This window comes from Paroedura picta, chromosome 6 (genome assembly GCF_049243985.1).
Source record: "Paroedura picta isolate Pp20150507F chromosome 6, Ppicta_v3.0, whole genome shotgun sequence".
NCBI classification, from domain to species: Eukaryota; Metazoa; Chordata; class Lepidosauria; order Squamata; family Gekkonidae; genus Paroedura; species Paroedura picta.
In genome coordinates, this window is record NC_135374.1 from 20,806,774 (window position 1) to 20,826,280 (window position 19,507).

The 19,507-nt window shown below is 38.6% G+C and overlaps 1 protein-coding gene across 5 annotated transcripts in view; it reads right to left on the minus strand.

Annotated features, from left to right (window-relative positions):
* The window catches only part of PSPC1 (paraspeckle component 1), a 66,893-nt gene that overhangs the window by 27,718 nt on the left and 19,668 nt on the right, over window positions 1-19,507 (minus strand). For 3 of the 5 annotated variants that reach the window (XM_077341650.1, XM_077341649.1, XM_077341648.1), the window contains exons 7-8: window positions 5,334-5,391; window positions 2,176-2,354 (exon numbers count right to left, since the gene is read on the minus strand). The exons of the other annotated variants lie outside the window; for them this stretch is intronic. In XM_077341650.1, coding sequence (XP_077197765.1) covers window positions 2,176-2,354; window positions 5,334-5,391 — 237 coding nt within the window. The remainder of the gene's footprint in view (window positions 1-2,175; window positions 2,355-5,333; window positions 5,392-19,507) is intronic. 5 annotated transcript variants of the gene reach the window in all.

Here is a 19,507-nt window from a genome sequence, read left to right on the forward strand (position 1 = left end):
TTTAAACATAAGCAAGTCCAACTAAGATTTGGAAAACACAAGACTAATGAAACATGAACCCAGCTTTAAAATTCTACAAATGAAAATATAAAACTAGATGCCATTTTTCAACTGAGAACTCAACCTCCAAATTTTCCATCAGATACTTCTACTTTAATAATGCTAAAAGGCACTTAAAAAGTATAAAGCTTACCTAAACAGAGATCCACTGTTATAAAAAAAAGCAACTTCTAAATTATGGATGGATTTAGAAGTGCTGTTCCACTAGCATAATGGCAGCTCACCAGATTAAACCACTCTGATTTCAACTTTCAGATTACCTTTTGAAAACAGGACATTAACTGAATACTAAATTCTGAAACTCTAATTTCTGACTTACTGTACTGTTGCATTTTCAACAGCAGAATGTATATAGTTTGGGCTTCCTGAGATCTATCTTGCATCTATAAAACTTAGAAAGACCAAGTACAAAAAACAAAGTTTGTAAACTTGCTTTAAGTAGACTCATTTTTTCATTGTTTCATTCTGAATTCATTTTACTGATGATTATTTTCTTGCAAGTAAGGGACTAGGCAAATTTATGAAGGACGGTCTATTAATGCCTTACAGTGATCTTGACTAAATAAACTCTCCATGTTCAGGGGCAGTGTACTTCTGACAACCAGCTGCCAGGAACAAGGGGGAGGGGTTGGTTTCCAATATTCTGTCTGTAGGCTTTCTAGAGTCAACTAGGTGATCACAATAGCAAATAGGATGCTAGAATAGAGAAACCTTTGATTTTTTCTTGGATTCACTGTATATCAACTTGTATTTAAATTTATGAGAGGGTGTTAATTGAAGATTCTATAGTTTAGAATGTATAGCTGGATTTTTTTTTCTTCCTTAGCATTTCAAGGAACAGATGCTACACTCACAGCAGTTTTAGTGAGATAAGGCCACATCATAGTTCACTTGCTGGTCTAAAAACAAGCCATCTTTTTATAAAAGGAAGATTATACTATTTGAGAAATGGCTCGAGAAAATTGGTATAAATCCTGCTTCTGGTTCTCAAGCTAGAGCAGATTTAACATTATGTTGACAAGACCAAACATTAATCTTCTTTAATGTGTGATATATCAGTTTCATTTTAATCTGCCATGTTATACAGCCCAATTTCTTAAGGACTCTTTAACAAGAAAGGGGAGGAGAGAGATCCACCTCTGTATTTCAGGACTCTGATCAGATTACATTTGTCTCTTATAAAAATGACCCCAGTAAGATACAGTCCTGTCCCCAGACAGAATATATTTACAAAAGACATTAGTATAAATTAAGCCAGGATTCAAAGTGGCACACACGCTTAGTCGAGAAATGTATGTGCTGCTGGAGCCTGGCTTGTTGTTTCTGCTTGTAATTGTTCCCATAACCACAAAGACTGGTCAGCCAGAAACGGAAAATATAGTAACAGCAACAACAAATCAAGTTCCACCTGCATAGGTCATTTCTCCCAGGGTATAGAAAAGTTCTTTTAAAATCCCAGGCGTAAGATGAAAGGTAGCACTAACGTAGCCAACAAATTAAGGTTCAAAAGGCATATTTGCGTTTCAATTAAAAATGTCTTGTTTATATCACCTATGGAATTAAGACTTTCAAAGCAGGTGCTTCCCAGAGTTCAATCGCAAAAACAGCTTTATAATCATTCCCTTACTGATAGAGTCATGCAAATTAACTTGCTTAACCATTCATTTATCCAAAGGTATCTTCACACTATTAATTCCAATAATCACCACTGGAATAGAATCAAAATCATACATATATTTCAACTGTTCTTAAATATAGCAAAAAAAATTCCTCACTTAAAACTCTGCCATTTTGTTCCAAGGGAAAATAAACTTTTGGTACCTAAGAATTCAATAAATGTGTAGTTTAATTGCAAAGCTTACTTGCAAACGGTCAAGCAGAAATTTTCAATAAGTAAAACTCTTTAGCAATTATATTATATTGCATTTTCAAAAATAATGCAGTACCCAAGTTATAATATACCTCTGGCAGACATATAATATAAACTTATCTTAAAGTATCAATGGCATTAATCTTAATATACTTTTCTTGATCTACCAGTGTGAAGTTATCTTTGCTCCAAAAGATGTGCCATGATGAACTAAAAACAAAATTAAAAATTGTATGATACATTACCACAGCTCCATTATCGGGCATCATTGGTGTCCCAATGTTTGCAGCTCCTTCTGGCCCCAAGGAAGGACCAGGACCCATTGCAGGGCCAGGCATTGTTCCTCTGTTGTTCATATTCATACCCATCATTGGAGGAGGAGGAGGAGGACCTTGGTTTCCAGCAGGTGCTGGGCTAAAGGCATCTATGCAAAACAGTCTACACTTAGAGCTGTCCTAGCTGAATTTTAAGTAATTAAAATATACAACAAATAAAACTATACAAAACATCCATTATTTGAAACAGATTTTCATTCTTTTGAGACTGTACGTTTACTTCTGCCTTGAAACAGAAATTACTGAAAGTTACTATGGAAACAAATTTGAAAGTTTCATAATGGGTTGGATCCAGTCACCTTTTTTACTATCATCCAATTCCCTCTTTTGTCCACCCACGCCCCATACACCATCACAGCCTTTTCTTTTGGTCCTCAAAGGTGACCCCCCCCCCACGAATGACACCACTGGAAAATCTGTCTGGATCCAACCCACTGTCTTTGAACATGTACTGACTTGTTCAATCAGTTCCAGTAACCACCGCAGTTACTGTCTGCAAAACCTTTTGAGTATGCTCTAATCCAGAAAACTCAGGAGCTTACACACAGCTTTCCACTGGTATAATATCCTTTGAGAGTGTGGGGAGAATTACTCAACTGTCCTTCTTGAGACATGGTACTGAACTTTGGGGGAGTCAGGAAAAGCCTCATTCAATTTTATCTAGATTGGACCTTAATTTGAAGCTGCTGATCAGTTTGTAACTGGTTTTACATGCTGAAGCTGAAGAACACACTCTGTGTTTAAAAGATAGTTATCTGGACTGACATAGAAGATCAAGTAAATTAATTGATGAGGCTTCCAATAAAATAAAGCAGCTGAACATGGGCACTTATGTTCTAGAAACAAGAGCAACATGGCATCATGCCAATACATTCATTACATTTTATACAAAATTCAAGTATAGTTCTTGTTCAATCATTGACAGGTAGCCATTAACTTCTAATCAGCTTGTTGGCAACAGTCTTCCTTATAACACAAGCCATTTGAGCAATATTAATGCCAGAAAGAAGACTAGGATGAAAAATGTTACGATGGAAATGACTAAAAAGTGCTTACACTGCAGGCCTTGTAATTAAGAAAATTAAATTCCTCAGTTTCAGGACTGACCTAGTTGCAACTGTGCTTATTGTTCACATATGGGAGAAAGGCAATACCAGATTGACCTGGTGGAATAAAGTGCAGGATGCTATGGTGACAAGAGATGCCTTCATGCACTTCCTTCTTATGAGGTAAAAACTGGGTACCACAACACACAGCTCTTTGTTTTATATTTGAAAATGGGATATACATGGGAACAATTCTGTGGGTCATATCTACTTAGGATCAAAAAATAATTTTAATTATATCAAAGTCAAGGAAAAAAACTAGAATGTAGCTTTTTCATGCATTTAAGTTTGAACACCTATCCATTTGCCCATAAAATGATAATCAGCTACCATTTACAGTGTTTCAAAACACAAACATTTCTATAAATTCAAGTTCTACTAGGCTACAGGCTTCAAATGTATCAGGAAAAGAATGGGAATTCCAAACTGTTCTTCATAAATACATTTTTTTCAAAATGACTGGCATGATATACGAAATGAAATATGGGACGCATTCCACCCATAATTTCCATGAATGAAAAAGATTTCTGTTCATGGTGAGGGATTTTGTCACTTCTGTCTTCCTGACACAGTACCAAATCCCACTCTCCACCCCCAGTACTGCTCTTAGAGGCAGGGGACTGCCAGAACCCACATGAGGAAGGAATCAACAAATTTATTTGCTTTTAGAGTCTTTATACCACCCTTCCCCATAGATGGGCTCAGAATAGTTCACAACATAAAATTAACTTCACAACATAAAACAATCATCATCATCATTATTCAATAAAATGATACCCCCTCACATCATAGTTAATTAAATATTTTACTTGTTATAGATAAACTCAACAGTTGGGACATGCATATGAATTAAGAAAGGATTCTAATGCCGGTTTGAACAAAGCCTTTCTTTTTTTTTTATTCTAGACCTCATCTACCAACCATTTTTTCTGTCAGGATCTGGTGCTTCTTTCAAGGTCCTCTGGCAGGATAATTATCATTTTTTTAAAGTAAAGGGCTAGAGTGGAAGTGGCAATACTGTGCCTCCATTTTACCATTATGAGCAGAGGATCTGAATTTTCTACTGTCCATCACTTCAAGTTCCTAAGCTGGCAATCCTCCTCCCATAAATTAACTATACAATCTTTTTAATAGCATCTAATGTGTTAAAACAGAATCTGTGTAGGTTTGCAAGCATGGTATCATCTTGCTCTTCACTAAGCTGTTCACAGTAAGTGGCTTCATTTTAAAGCAATCTTTGAGGCAGTATTGTACTGAACCGACAAATCATTAAGACTGCCATGAATTCAAATGTAAGCCAGGATTCAAAGAAATGGCACACACTTATATATATTCTCTAATAAAAACATTGTCAGACAACACCAAAACAAACCTGGGGGGGGGGGAGGTGGAATTCAAGAATGGTATGATCCATATTCAGTTGATAAGCCTTATTTAGCAATTATGGAAAATTGTCTCTGCACAAATTGATAGCATAAGATTCCACTTCTATAAATTCTGAACACAAAATTCTAGCTATGCCCAATGATGATCACAATGAACATGTTTTCTTGGCTTTAGGCCAATTAGGAGGCTTTGATAGACAAGCAAAGGCCAACTATTAGGACTCTGATCCCAATAAACAGAAACATAGTCAAGAGCTTTCCAGATCAAATATTCAAGCTCTTGAAATTCAAACTCTTATACTAGACATAAATTACAATTTGCTTTTCTTTTTAAAGTTTTGAGTATTTATGGGAACACAAATCCAGATTTTTCAAGTTCTGTAATCCCCATTTATTGTGTTCACTTGTGCTTTTCCAAATTGTTAACAGAGATATTCCAAATTGTTCTCAAGTCAAGATTTACCAGATCAAGGTTTGTTGTAAGAATATTCAACATATTATATTCATAAGTAAACGGTACAGTCTCAAAGAGGTTTTTTTTTTTAAAGAACAAGAGCCTTTTGCTTTGGATCCCTACCTCCCATGTTTATTGCTCCACGAGGACCCATATCACCCATTCTCATTTCCTGTTCTCTCTGAAAGTAAACATAATTTTCATCGTCAACCTACCACTTATTGCTTTAACATACCCATTGTTTCAAAAAATACCAAGTTCGTTATACCATCACTTTAATGGAAGTAATCCTCCAGATTACATAGATCTACAACAAAAAGCCTTCAAAGCTAAGTCACCTCTTCAGATATTATTCTGCCTATGTATCCTTCCAACAATTTAAAAACCAGAGGAATCCAAGAGGCAGAACAGTTTCTGTTTAAGTGGTTAGAAATCATACACTTAACTGAAACTTCCACAGAATTACTTCTGTCATATGCACTCCACAGCTACATGGATAATATTCTAGCCCAATGGAGGAATAACATTTCTTAATCTCAAACCATGGTTATGTCTACCCTGGGCTACTGCTTGAAGCAGAAGTACATGGAGCCTCATGCCATTCTATTTTCACTGCCTGCAGGATTGCCATTACATCATAAAACTGCTAAGATAACCACATCAAAATGTAGGGCCAGCTAAACAACCGGCCACATGAAAGCACATATTGCTTAATCTGTATTAAGCTGATAAAGTAATCAAAAGTCAGCTTCATTGCTAAAAAAAGAATTAGGTCCACAGGAAACTGTGAAAGGAAAAACAATATTTACTAAAAAAAACAACATTTACTCATTAGAACTCACCAGCTATCTTGTACACAATTAACATGTATCCATACAATAAAGTTAAAAAGAAAAACTGAACAACCCCCATTAGGATAAGTATAGAATTATTGACATTCTATTAAACAAAGTACAGAGAACCCAAATAAATTTCCCAACCATTTGTTTAAAAATGTTAAAGAAAAGGTTTTAAGGGAGAAAAATTTAGTTATGAGACCAGTGACACTTGCTGTATAAGTATCAAAGCTGTATAATCAGTGAAGAAAGCTATTTCTGTATAATTATTTTTTAAATATCATGTCCCTTTGTTTTAAGACAATACGCAATGCCGCATTTTCTTCATCAAAACATAGTTTCCATAAATGAAGAACCTGCATGCTCATCTTGCTAGCATTTAAAATACAGCATGAACCTGCAAAGAACTCACAAAGTACAAATAAAGGCTTCTTATGCCACCAAATACGGCAGAATATCCCAGATGGCCTACATAGCTATGCTCAGTTTTCACTTCACAGAATATGGGAATTTGCAATATCAGTGATAAAGAGATAAAGTGCCACAAGAACCAATGATTTTGCCAGGAAAGCATAAGTCTGGACCATATTATAGCAGAAATGCAGGCAGAAGGCAATTGGATAAACACATTCAAAAAGATTTAGTAGTTGAAAGGTAAAGATGCCATAATTCAGGGCAGAAGAAAAAACTCAGGATACTTGTATGCAGAAAAGGGCTTTGTTAAAACAAGACAGTGTCTACCTGCCTGTCAAATATGCCCACAGTTTCCACCTTGGAGATAACCTTTATTTCTGTAACATCATCCTAATAGCAGCCTTAGGATCCCTGACTAGCCCAGACTCACCAGATCTTGGAAGGTGAGTGGGATCAGTACCTGATGGGAGACCAGCAAGGAAGAGTCAGCGCACAATACAGATCTGCTCATTTTTTGCCTTGAAAACCCAAGGAGGTGGAATTTCCATGAGTTGGTCACAATTCAGCAGCACACTTTACCCTTAAAACCGCCCTCAAAAACCCTGAACTACTTTCCTTACCTCAAACAAAGCTTCCATACAACCAAATTAAAATCTGTATTTAAAAAAAAAACACCCACATTCCCATGAAGTAATATGGATTTAAGCTCTGGGTTACATGAAAGTTTAAGATGACAATAAGAAAATATAGAACAATCCAGTTTTATGGTTCGTAATTACAAACTGGTATTGTTCTTTGGATTTTTAACACATATTTTACAAGTAAGCAGTTTCAAGTTACTTTCACTGAAACTCATACTGGGAAATTCAATACCCCTCAATATATGGGTTTTTCCGTTTCCCAGAACCTGAAGGGGCATTTCATCCTATACAATTTTTGAACATTAGTAATTAGTTTGGCCACATCAGATCCCCACAATTACTATTAGACAACTGTTTCTTGAGGTAAAAATGAATTGACATATTCTCAGTCATTCCTAGGCATCATTCACACCTAGGTATCGTTTCTCTGATGAACCAAGAAAACCATGCCTTCAACTGGTTGGGTGCTGACACATACTGCCACTGAAATTTATAGGTAGCTCACAAGCATGCTCGTTTTGCTTTGCTGCCAAAGACTAATTCTTCTGTCCAATGTGCTAGCATGTATCTCTAGCAGGGTACTTGTATATGCCAAGTTTTAAAAAATCATTACATTTTACAAATGGAGACTACTCTAGATCGTGTTCCTTTTAAAATTTAAATATCTTGTCATCGTCGTCGTCCCCCCCACTGGAAACAATGGAGGAATCTTCTTTGGGGCCTATAGGATTGGTCCATACTTTTTCAAACTTGAAAGTTTCTGAGGAGCTATGTTGCAATTTTGGTGGCTCTATCTCAAAAAACAGATACTCACCCATCAATCTTCCGTTATAATAGTGTAAAATAGTGTAAAAAATAATAGTGTAAAAAAAAAAACCCACCTCAAATATTTACTGAATCTGAATACCATACCAGTACTGAGATTCAGGAATATCAGGGAATACCAATATTTTTCAGGTTCAGTACACTGGAATATGAAAAATCCCAGCTTTTTTGAGAGCCAGCTTGGTGTAGTGGTTAGGAGCGCAGACTTCTAATCTGGCAAGTCAGGTTTGATTCCCCGCTCCCCCACCTGCAGCCAGCTGGGTGACCTTGGGCTCCCCACAGAACTGATAAAGCTGTTCTGACCGAGCAGTAATATCAGGGCTCTCTCAGCCTCACCTACGTCCTTCTGGTAGAGAAAAAGTGACATATAAAAACCAACTCTTCTTTTTCTTCTTCTATGCATATTTTATATGCATAGAATATGCATAGAATATGCATAAAATATGCCACATATTTTAGAATTCTGGGACCGATATTTCCTCAGTAAGCACAATCTTTCATCATTATGTTATTCAGTCTTGTATATAATTTATATAAAATAGTTGCATTATCCTACCAGATATCCAGATCTAATGCTAAAATTGAACATCGTCAGTTAATAAAGAACCCCTCATGAGTACAAAAGTAAGGTGAAACATTCTTCCAAGAAGCTGCTTTGATAAAAGGAGAGCAATAGCTAAAGAGTAAAAGTTATTGCTGCAGGAAAAAAGAGGAACGGTGATAATAATATGGCTGAGAACGAAAGAACATTATTTCAACATGGAACATTATACATTGAACAAAAGGAATACACGTATTCAAAGTGAAATTTTTCAGATGAACCTTGCTGATTCCTTAAAATGCATTTTTAAAATTTTACTTCTTTTCAAGAAGAATACACTCAGTATGATGTAATCAAACATCTCAAATAGATCCAGCTTATTTAGGAAACTTGTCTATGCCAAATTTCCTTCTCAAATAATGTATACACATAACAAATTCTGGACACCTATATTCATTATTGATACAATGAAGTCATTAGTGGATCGGTGCATATGTTAGCTTCTCAACCCTTAATTATAAGAGATTGAGATGGGACTAGTCTGTGAGATCACAACTCATGAAAAGCGTGAAGAGATAAAACTTAAATATTGTTAGGTTAGCGGTAAGGCCAGTCTGGGAATTCAAAGCATGTCTAGGGATACTCTGAAGCAGTGGTCCCCAACCTTTCCGAGGCTGGGGACCGGCAGGGCATCGGGCCGCGCCCCCGCGGACCGCGGGCCACGCCCGCGGATCGGGCCGCGCCCGCGGGCCGCGCCCACGCATCGGGCCGCGCCCGCAGGCCGCGCCCACGCCGCGCCCGTGGGCCGCGCCCACGCCGCGCCCGCGGATCGGGCCGCACCCGAGCCGCGCCCGCGAGCCGCGCCCGGGCCGCGCCCGCGGATCGGGCCGCGCCCGCGGATCGGGCCGAGCGGGCGTGGCCCGCACAGGCGCGGCCCGGCCCTGATTCCCTCTCCCCGCCTCCCGCAGTAAGAAGCTTCCCGGGCCGCAAGCTTGCGGCCTGGGAAGTTTTTTACTGCGGGGGCGGGGCGAGGGAGCCGCGGCCCGGTGCCATGGCCTTTGCGGCCCGGCACCGGGCCGCGGCCCGCAGGTTGGGGACCACTGCTCTGAAGTACTACTGTTACAGAAGCAGGCAGGGAGAGGATATAGGGTTGGCATCCCCCCCCCCCAATAAAAAACACTTAGGTACATTTGCCAGTTGCAGTTGTTCCTAGGAAGAGCTCATCTGGCTACCATCATCCATGCCTTGATCAACAGGATTCTACAAATACTTCCACTTTGCAATCTTTTTATACCACTGAAGGTTCTTTTCAGCATTTCTTGTCTCCATGGTAAGACTATAGTGCAGACGTTCTCAACCTGGGGGTCGAACGACCTTTTCACAGGTGTCATGGCAGGGCGAGCAGCTTGGCGGTGAATCAACACTGTTGCTGCTCCTCCTGCAGAACTGAACTGAGAAATGCCAGGGAAAAAACAATTTATATACAATCATGAACAATGGATCTTCACGCCATTGGTCAGTTTTGGTTTAATTTCTGTGAAAGTACACTTGTATAATTTTATGGTTGAGGTCACCACAACATGAACTGTATTAAAGGGTCACGGCATTAGGAAGGCTGAGAACCACTGCTGTAGTGTATGTTTAAAAAACCCCTTCATGCAGTACACCTTTCTTTTCAGCCTAATTACTTCCTGTTCTTTCCAGCTAGTCAGTTATCTCAGGGCCCCGACAGTGAGTTACAGTTTACAACTGATTCATGAATCCAGAGAATCAGTCAACTTTAAGAAACACAATCAGTAATTTATTAAACTGGAAGAAGGGAGTAAAATTTCAAAGGACAGCAACACAGAGATAACTCAGCAGTGCTTTGATTTTACATGATAGGTTGGTATTGCAACTGCAAAATTGCTGCAAATCAGGCCTAAACAAAAACATTAAAAACATGGAATGTAAAAGGTTGCTATCTGGATTGTCCATTAAAATAGAGCACATAATGGTAATTCCAATTTACACGGCTGGTATGGGACCTCTCAATAAAGGGATGTGTTTGGGGAAATCCTCAGACTGCTAAATGTAGATACAAGGATAACAGGCACTTGTTTCAGAGCCTGTGTTATTCTAATACAAAGTCAACTTCATTAAATTGCTAATTTGTCTCCGTACCCAAGTCAAACAACCTGTATGAGCATCTTAAATCTCATTTAAGGTGAGATTTCAGTGCCCTGTTTTGCACACCTCTGTTCAAATTGATTAGGAAGGCAGACATGCCTTTTCCACCCCAACCAGATTCTGTCACTGTCTACTCATTTTATGACTGACTGTATTTCCTCTGCTTTTCAAAACTTAAATACTGGGTGTTTTATAGCTTCCATTTTTATTTCATGTAATGAGTCCATAGGTATGAAAGAAAGGCAAGAAAGGGCTTCTAAAACAGGGCTTGCCAGTAGCACAGCATATAAAACGAGCTTTGGAATCTTGAGACCCGTTAAGCTCATACAAAGATTTCATGTTTGCCCGGTACCATTTTTTATTATATTCACTGGTGTTTTTGAATCCTTGGGCTCATAGAATATGTTTTGTAATTTGAATTTTTTGAATTCTAGGAATTTGTGCTAAGAGTAAGCCATGCTAGCATCAGCCATTGTTAACAGCAGGGTAGATGTAATACCAAACAATGCCAAGACAGCAACAATTCAGCTCTTACTCCATTAATAAATCTCAATCCACTCTCAACCCATTAATGATCGTGGGCAGGTGAGGAAATTTATACCAATTCCTCCCCACTCTGTGAATCCCCACATTGTCCCTTATGCAGTTCATGAGGGTCCAATGCTGGGAAGTAACAGAATTGCAGGGGATCAGTAGGTTGTAGCAATGGAGATCAAGCAGAATACTTATGCCAGCAGTGGACCAAAGTCTCACTAGAATAAGCTTACTTTATACTTACATAAAGCATTGATATGCTCAAATTCTTTCTCATACATTGTATCAGCAGTCCATGTAACAATTTTGTAGGGTATGCAAGAATAACCCAAATGACTCAAAGTCATGGAGATAGTAGTCCAAGTAAAATTTGATCCAATTAATTCCCAGTTTCACAGAGTTTTGTACTACATCAGCTTCCTTATAGTTTTACATGTCTTAACTGGGTAATATCACATGGCCGACAATTAATACATAGCATGCTAAATTTCTAGTTTTTTGTCCTTTTGCCAGCAAACAACTCTCAGACACTGAAATAAAGAGATAAATTAAATGCCCACTATACGCAAAATGGGTTTGTTGAGCTGCTAGACCAAATCTTGACATCTTTGATCTAGCACACTGTCAGATACTAAAAGTAGAAGACATTTCTCTTTCAAATTTATAGACATTTTCAATGAAAATCCGCAATTCTTTCTATGACTGCAAGTTAATCAACACTATTATTCTACAAGACAAGATTTCTGACAATTAAAAACAGATATTAACCCAAAAAGGTTGAAATTACATGCAGTTCATCATTAGTAACTTTTATATTCACTGCTACGTACTTCTAGAACATGTTTAATCATGAACAGCAAGACAACCAACTTAGGTTAGCTCATCTTACCCATCCACTCATTAAAGAGCCTCCTCCCCCCCCCCCATACACACACACCGAGACGCCAGCAAACATATGCAAGATCACCAATGCTGGTATTAGCTTCTTCTCTCACCACATAGGATGAGAATAGCAGAAATGAAATATAAAATGATAAGTCAATCAAGCATATCTCTGACTTCAGTGTAACGTAGTACAAAACACAAATGTCACACAGAAAAGGCCAGGTGTTTTAAATCTATGATACTGGTTTTACACTGATCTTCCCAACTACATGTTCTTGCCTAAATATGCAATAAATATAACAAACCCTTATTTGATAGATCAGAATGTGTTTTACACAGTTCTTAAACACAAGCAAATTCTTACCTTAAAAGACCATATAAGAGCCTGTTATATAAACAACTGTACACATAAAGTATATATAATGCATATAAATAGTGCCCTCCTCTGTCAAGCAATACAAAAAGAGACAAATGTCATTGTGGAACCCCTCATCTGCTAGCTGTTACATATGAAGGAAATGGCCAAAACAACATGCAGAAAATTCAGTTCCATGGCTATGAAGAAGCATAGAGGTCAGTGTGGCTTACTGAATACTCAGAAGTATGGAGACAAGATACATTCACTGAAATAAAACATGGGCAGTAGGAAAGACACCTCAATGAATGACAATGTGAGCTGTTAAAAAAGAAGCAGGCGAGGGAATGACCATTGAATACATATCAAGAAAGGTCCTTCTCCTCTGGGGTATAAGAGGACATCTTGTTGGGTAAGTTTCCACTGCTGGATCAAGGGAGGAAAGAAATTCAAATTCTTCTTTTGACCATCAGGTGCTGCTCACCCAACTTCCTCAGTTTATCCACTGCCATAGCAGGCACTATCAGGTGAATGGAAGTAACAGATAAATGATTAAAGTAAGAAGAACAGAACTAGAGAATAGTAAGATCTGCTCTGAACGGCAGTTCTCCCAGTTTGCATGTAAGGTATCAGAACTACTTTACTTCTTGCTAGCATGACATGACAATGGAAGGAGGGATGAAGATGTCCTCTTATACCCCAGGGGAGAAGGACCCTTCTCGATATGTATTCTATGGTAGTTCACCCCATGAGGTGAGTACATCTTGTTGGGACCTCCCATAAAAGTGTCCCTCTTAGGGTGGGCCATCGTCATTTGGTCTAATTGTAGTAGTACTAATCAGCTGAAGGCCGCCTCCATGGACCTGGATGCATCAATCTTGTAGTGCTGAATAAAAGTCAAACGATTCAACCAGGTGGCTGCTCTGCAAATTTCCTGAATTGAAGCTCTACCAACTAGATCCACTGAGGTCACTGTGCTTCTAACAGAATGAGCCATAATCCCATTTAGGGGTACCAGTTTCTGTGAGATGTATGTTTCTGCAACTGCTGAGCATAGGCATTTTCCTATCTCTACACTGGACATCCTTTGTTCAGTTCCAAAATGGATATGAATAAGGATTGTTTTCCTGATTTTTTTCTGTCCTTATTAGAAATGCATTGAGCATATACATCTAACGTGTGCCAAAGTACCTTTTTTGGGTGTACAGGTTTTGGGCAAAAGGATGGCAGAATGATGTCTCAATTGTGGCGAAAACTTGACAGTACTTTCAGTCTGAAGATTGGGTCTGTCCTCAGTACCATACCACCTTGTCTTTATGGAACACAACAAGTTCCTTCCTGATGGAAAGTGCTGCAAGTTCTGAAATTCGCCTAGCAGTAGTCACTGCTATCAACAACACTGCTTTCATTCATAGGTGCTTCAGAGATGTTTCCATTATTGGTTCAACTGGGAGTTGTGTCATGCCTGCTAGAACCCTATTTGGGTTCCATGTAGGAAACCGATACGATGGCGGGCCCTCTGATCTGCTCCTTTCAGGAATCTGACTGCATGTGGATTTTTAGAGATAGGCTTCCCTTTAAAGCATGAAAGTACCAAAACCAAGGCCACAGAGTAGCCACCTTCAGTTTCTGGGAGAGACCATCGCAGAGAAGCTGAAGCACGTCTTTGAGACATGTGATTCACCTATTTCCGTCTGCACCACCTTAAGGCCTTCCAGGTAGTGTTGTAAACTCTGTTGGTGGATTCACGTCATGATGACACTATGGTGTGGAATTACATCCTTGCTGTATCCCCTCTTGTTCAGATGTTCCTGCTCAATCACCAGGCAGTTTTAACCACTCTGGGTCCGAGTGCCAGGACTGGCGACAATCCTGGCTTCGTTGTTGGTATGGTATGAGTGAAAGGAACTTCCAAAAGGCTGTTTCCACCAACACCTTCTCTAACGTTTCACCAAACAGCTTGGAGGGATGGAAAGGGTACACTGCCACATGTGCGCATAAAGTCCTTTGTGCTGCCAATGTAGCCATACCGCTGGCGTTCAAGATAGAAGCATCTAGAGTTGCATCCGCTGGAAAACAAGCAGCTTTTAACATTTTGTTCATCCCTTCCGTTATCCTATCAGGATCTGGTAATACTTGAATTAGTTTCCTGACCCACATAACTGTGGCTCTAGAAATGATGATTGTAGAAGATCTTGTGGACATTGCTAAGGTCTCATGCGCCTTGCGCAAGGCAAAATCTGCTTCTGTCCATAATATATCTGACGGACCCCTCCCCATCCTCAAAGAATAGGCAGTAGGTTTGTAGATCCTCCAGACGCATCTATAATCGGGGTCTTGAGTAGCTCGTCAGCATAAGCTGGCATTGTGTATAATTACTTAGCATAAGCTAGAAGCTGTCTTGTTTCCCATAGGCTTTTCCCACTCTGCTCTAAAATTCTTTTCATCATCTGTCTTCTTATGAGCAGGCAGGGATTCATTAGTAGCAGCAGAGCTTTTGGTATGCTGCCTTTCAAAATGGCTGGTGCATGACTTTTCCTTGGACTTTTCCTGTGTGTCACTCTTCTTGAGCTTCTTAGCGCTTTTGCAGTTATGCTCACTGTTGGCTGTGTTTGGGACACTCCAAGGCCTTTAACAGCATTCACTCCCAGAACAGATAGAAAGTGAAAAAATGAGAGACATTTTTTTTTAAGAAGCAGATTGGGGAGAAAGGGCAGAGGAGGAATAATAGAATGAGACAAAAGGTCAAAAGAAATTGGTAAAGATCAGAAAGGTTGCTGATTCTAAGCTTGCTGGTAAACTCATTGCTAAGCTCACCTGTTCTCCCTCCAAGGTAGAAACCAAACTGAAGAAGTCGAGTGAGCGCCACCTGGAGGCCAGAAGATGTTCCTGCCTCCCTTGATCTATTGGTGGAAACTCACCCAACAAGATATCCTCACACCAGGGGGAGAATCTGAATTTCCCCATACTGATTCCAAATATCAAGTCATACCTCTGGTTATAGGTATACAATTGTACCAATAATGCATGCAGAATTTAGAACTGTAGTCTTAATTTGTCATGGCCTTGAAACATAGACCACTGTCACTTTAAGAAAGCTGATTTTATATTCCCTTCTATAATTCCAACTATCCCAAAATGAATAACCGAATGCAACAGCAAGTGCAGGTATCAAAAACTTCATGCATACTTTTAAGTTAATGATATTATTTCACAGGAAAGTAAGGTAAGCATTCAATATTAAATTAAATAAAATTATTCAACTATAAACAGTGCTTACCTGTAAAAAAAAAATCAAAATCAAGCATCCACCATATATTCAAACACATTTGCTTTTAGATTTTGAGGAATGTCACAATTTTAAGCAATTAACTAACATTGCCATAATTTTCTTTTTACTTAGAGTACATTCTAGAACAATCACAGCTGGCAATGACAATTTGAACTGGAGTGTCTTGAAACTTAGTTTAAACTCCAGTGCCTTCTTTAAATGATTCTGTTGAGATCTCTTCTTCTTAGCTGTAAAGCTTATCTTAAATGAAAAAGGAGCAGATGGCCTCTTCAGACATGCCAATTCCCTGTGCAAGTGCCAGTGCTTTTATAAACCACCATGCAGTCACTTGAGTGAAGAAAAGAAAGGGACATCAAAATGTTTTAACAAACTGATGTATAAGAAGTGTGTATACCATATGCAACAAATATGAATATTAGTCTGCATTATGTACGCAGAAGGAAATAATGCACAATGATCAAACAGACAAATCGGAAATCATGTGTAACATCTGCATGGGAAATTCATCATAATGTACTTCTCCATTACCAATATGCAAAGAGTAAAGCATCACTCACTCTTATTTAAATACCAGAACACTAACACATTACGTGCTATTTACATATTTTAAAACATGTTAAGTTAAAACCTGAAAAAAGATTTCCATAGCAGAATTCATAAAGAAGTTCCTAAAAATGACCTGCCATGGGAAAGAAAAAAAATCATTCAGGGAACTAAGTTTCTTAAGGTTGTATGGAATCCAATATCCCCCATATGACTGTGGCAGCAAATCCATGTACAAAACTGCTGGCCTATTTTGTTACACCAGCTGCTTTTAGAGCCATGAAACTCTTCAGGCAATCACTGTGGAGAGGCAGTTTACAAATATATTTTAAATAAAAATAAAATACCCCGTATTAAAAACGGAATGGATTGGCAGCAGTAAACTTTTACTTTGCATAGTAAACTAAACAATTTAATACACAGCATCCATAGTTTAGTCTGGACAAAAAATGTGGTCTCAGCTGCCAGGAAACAAAGTACAATATACGTTTTTTACAAAATTATCAACTCATGTCTCTGTGGATTCAGGATGTGCAGCTTGTTTTCCAGATATTGTCAAAAAGGGACAGAACAAACTATTATAAATGTTCGGACAGGATTCAGGTTATCTAACACATACAATACAGCCATTTCTACTGCTTGATGAATATCTGGGGCCAACTACCATGGGTAACAGAATGCTGGACTAGTTGGACCACTGGTCCAATCCAGCAAGATTAGCATGAAGAACAGATTGCTAAAATCCATTCATTATATGTACATACATAAAATGTTGATCCCTGGGAAAAGGGAGTTATTTTATTCACTACTAGATGCAAAGCCCATTGTATTTAGAAATACTGCTCTGCTTGCCACGCTGAAGCCTCCGCCCCCCCCCCCAAGGTCCCGGCTTTGGCACCGGGAAAGGAGCGTCTTCCCCTGGCCCCCTCACCCTGGAGTCCACGACGGGGCGATTGCCCACTTGGCCCCTGAGTGGCCAATTGGGAGCCGCTTCAATTGGGAGCCCCTCTGAGTTTTTATCACGGATTCACCCCGCCCCTTTCTCCACCCACAATGCCCAACAATATCTGGAGACAGTTTCAGTATTTATCATAGGCAGTTGCCTCCAACTTCACCAAAGATGCTCAAAGGAATTAACTTGCTTCCCTTTCAATAAACCACTATGTGAATTCCCCACCTCACAGTATCAAGAAGTACTGCTTCCCTCTGTACACACAGAGTTATGTTTGAATATATTGAGGTGGTATAGGAACAGATTAGGAGAAAGTATAAGAAAACATTTTCTATTCCTAGAGCAGTTGCACCCTCTTGGTAAGAATGATTTAATGCTGAACTAGCTTGCCTCGTAGAGACAGCACTTTGTGTTCTGCGCTTGCCAAAGCAAATAATATGAACTGACACCACTGCACCAAAGTCACTATTCTAGGTTCAATAACTTATCAGCTGTACATCCATTAAAGGACTGGCAACCATCCCCTTTCTTGTAGCCAACTGCCATGGTGTGTCATGCCAGCTGAAATAAGCCTCTGCTGACAACCCAACAGGCAAGTCAGTATCTCTCTTTATTGCATTTCTTTCCAAAAGCAAACTACAGCTAGAATGGTTTAACAATGACATTTAACAGATCAGTTTTTCCTCCATTTGGAGTTACATTAATAAAGCTGATGGTGGCAGCTACTGCAGAACTATTGCGACGAGGGTTAAGATAGAAAGCTGCTGAAAAAAAAGGTAAAGCCTTTCCAAAACCTTCAGTATATCACACAAAACCGTCATTTAGAAGTATTTAAGGGCGGTAAGTAAATTAGCATCCAGGCAAAGGATGTAGTACTTTTCTCTTCTTAACAGGAAGTTCTTCCATTTTAAATCCACAGTTTTAAAATACCTTTTGATGTATTCTATACATAAACACATGTTTTATTTTAAGCAGTCCTCCAAAAGACAAGCCTTTTTATCATCTTAAAATGAATGCTATCAAAGGACTGATTCCCATTTTCCCCATCCTCCCAGTACAGTAATCCTTCAATTCATATCAAGCTCTTATAGGAGTAGTGTTTGCAGCACTTTGATGAGAAGGCTCAGTTGTCTGAAACTTAACTAAGGCATTAAAATTATTTAAAATGATTGCCAACCTTTAACTGATATGTCAAATCAATTAAATGAAAAATCGATTTCTCTCCTACAAAGCAAACACCAGCAGTTCTCAAACTTTTTGAAGTTGAGGCAGATCTTGATTAAATCACAGGTTTTCTTATGGATCATGCATGTTTTCATGTAGCAGTGAGCTCATATCAGGTTTATCTGTTGAGTCAATTTGATCGTATAAAGTTTAATTTTATTAACTAAAACAGCTACTGAAGTATTATATTTATTGCCTTTAAATTGAGATTGAAACTAAGGCCTTTTACACTCACTAAAACAGATAATGAGCATTTATCAGATGTATTTTAGATACTTCTTTTGGTTCTTAACTATTACTTCAGCTGGAAAAGCTGCTAAGAAAGGACAACCCCTGAAAAAATAGCATCCCTATCCCAAAATCATATTAATAGTCTTGCATCCAGCCCCTGAACTATTTCTTTAATCTGGAGAGGTTTCAGCAGTATTTCAAGAAGCAACAAAAATGATTTAAAATCCTTTTGATGTAATATGCATCTCTAAATCATTAGCATCGCAATCCTTAATCCTGCCAATAAAATAAGGACTTTCATCCTGCAATTAATGGGATGACATCAACTATACACACATTCTGGTTAAGTAACTACTATGAGTCAACATGGGCTTCAATAAAAAGCATTCATCCAAGCGACTGGAAATTCAATTAGTATGCTGTATGTTTCCATAAACAAATATCCAGGATAGTTGGTGATCCACAGAAAACAGACTAATATATACCCTACAATGAAGCTTCAAAGCTTCTAACAAATAGAGCGATATACTTACCATTCATGTCTTTAAATACCAAAATGATGAAAGAGATTAATTACAAACTGAATTATTTCAAACCTTCTAAAAAGAACAAAACATTGGAAGTTACTTACAAGTTGATATATGAAAGTGCTTTACAAAAGTGATGCTGCAGGTAAAAATATGTGATGAGATATAAACCAAATCCTAGGCTAGCATATCAACAGCCATCAGCTACTGGATTCAAGGAAAAGTTGATCATTTTGCATTTCTGTGTCACAAAATAGCTGACAGAAAATGTTTGCTTACAATGAGTCAACCCAAGGATTATCAGTTGAAGAAGTTATGCTACAATTGC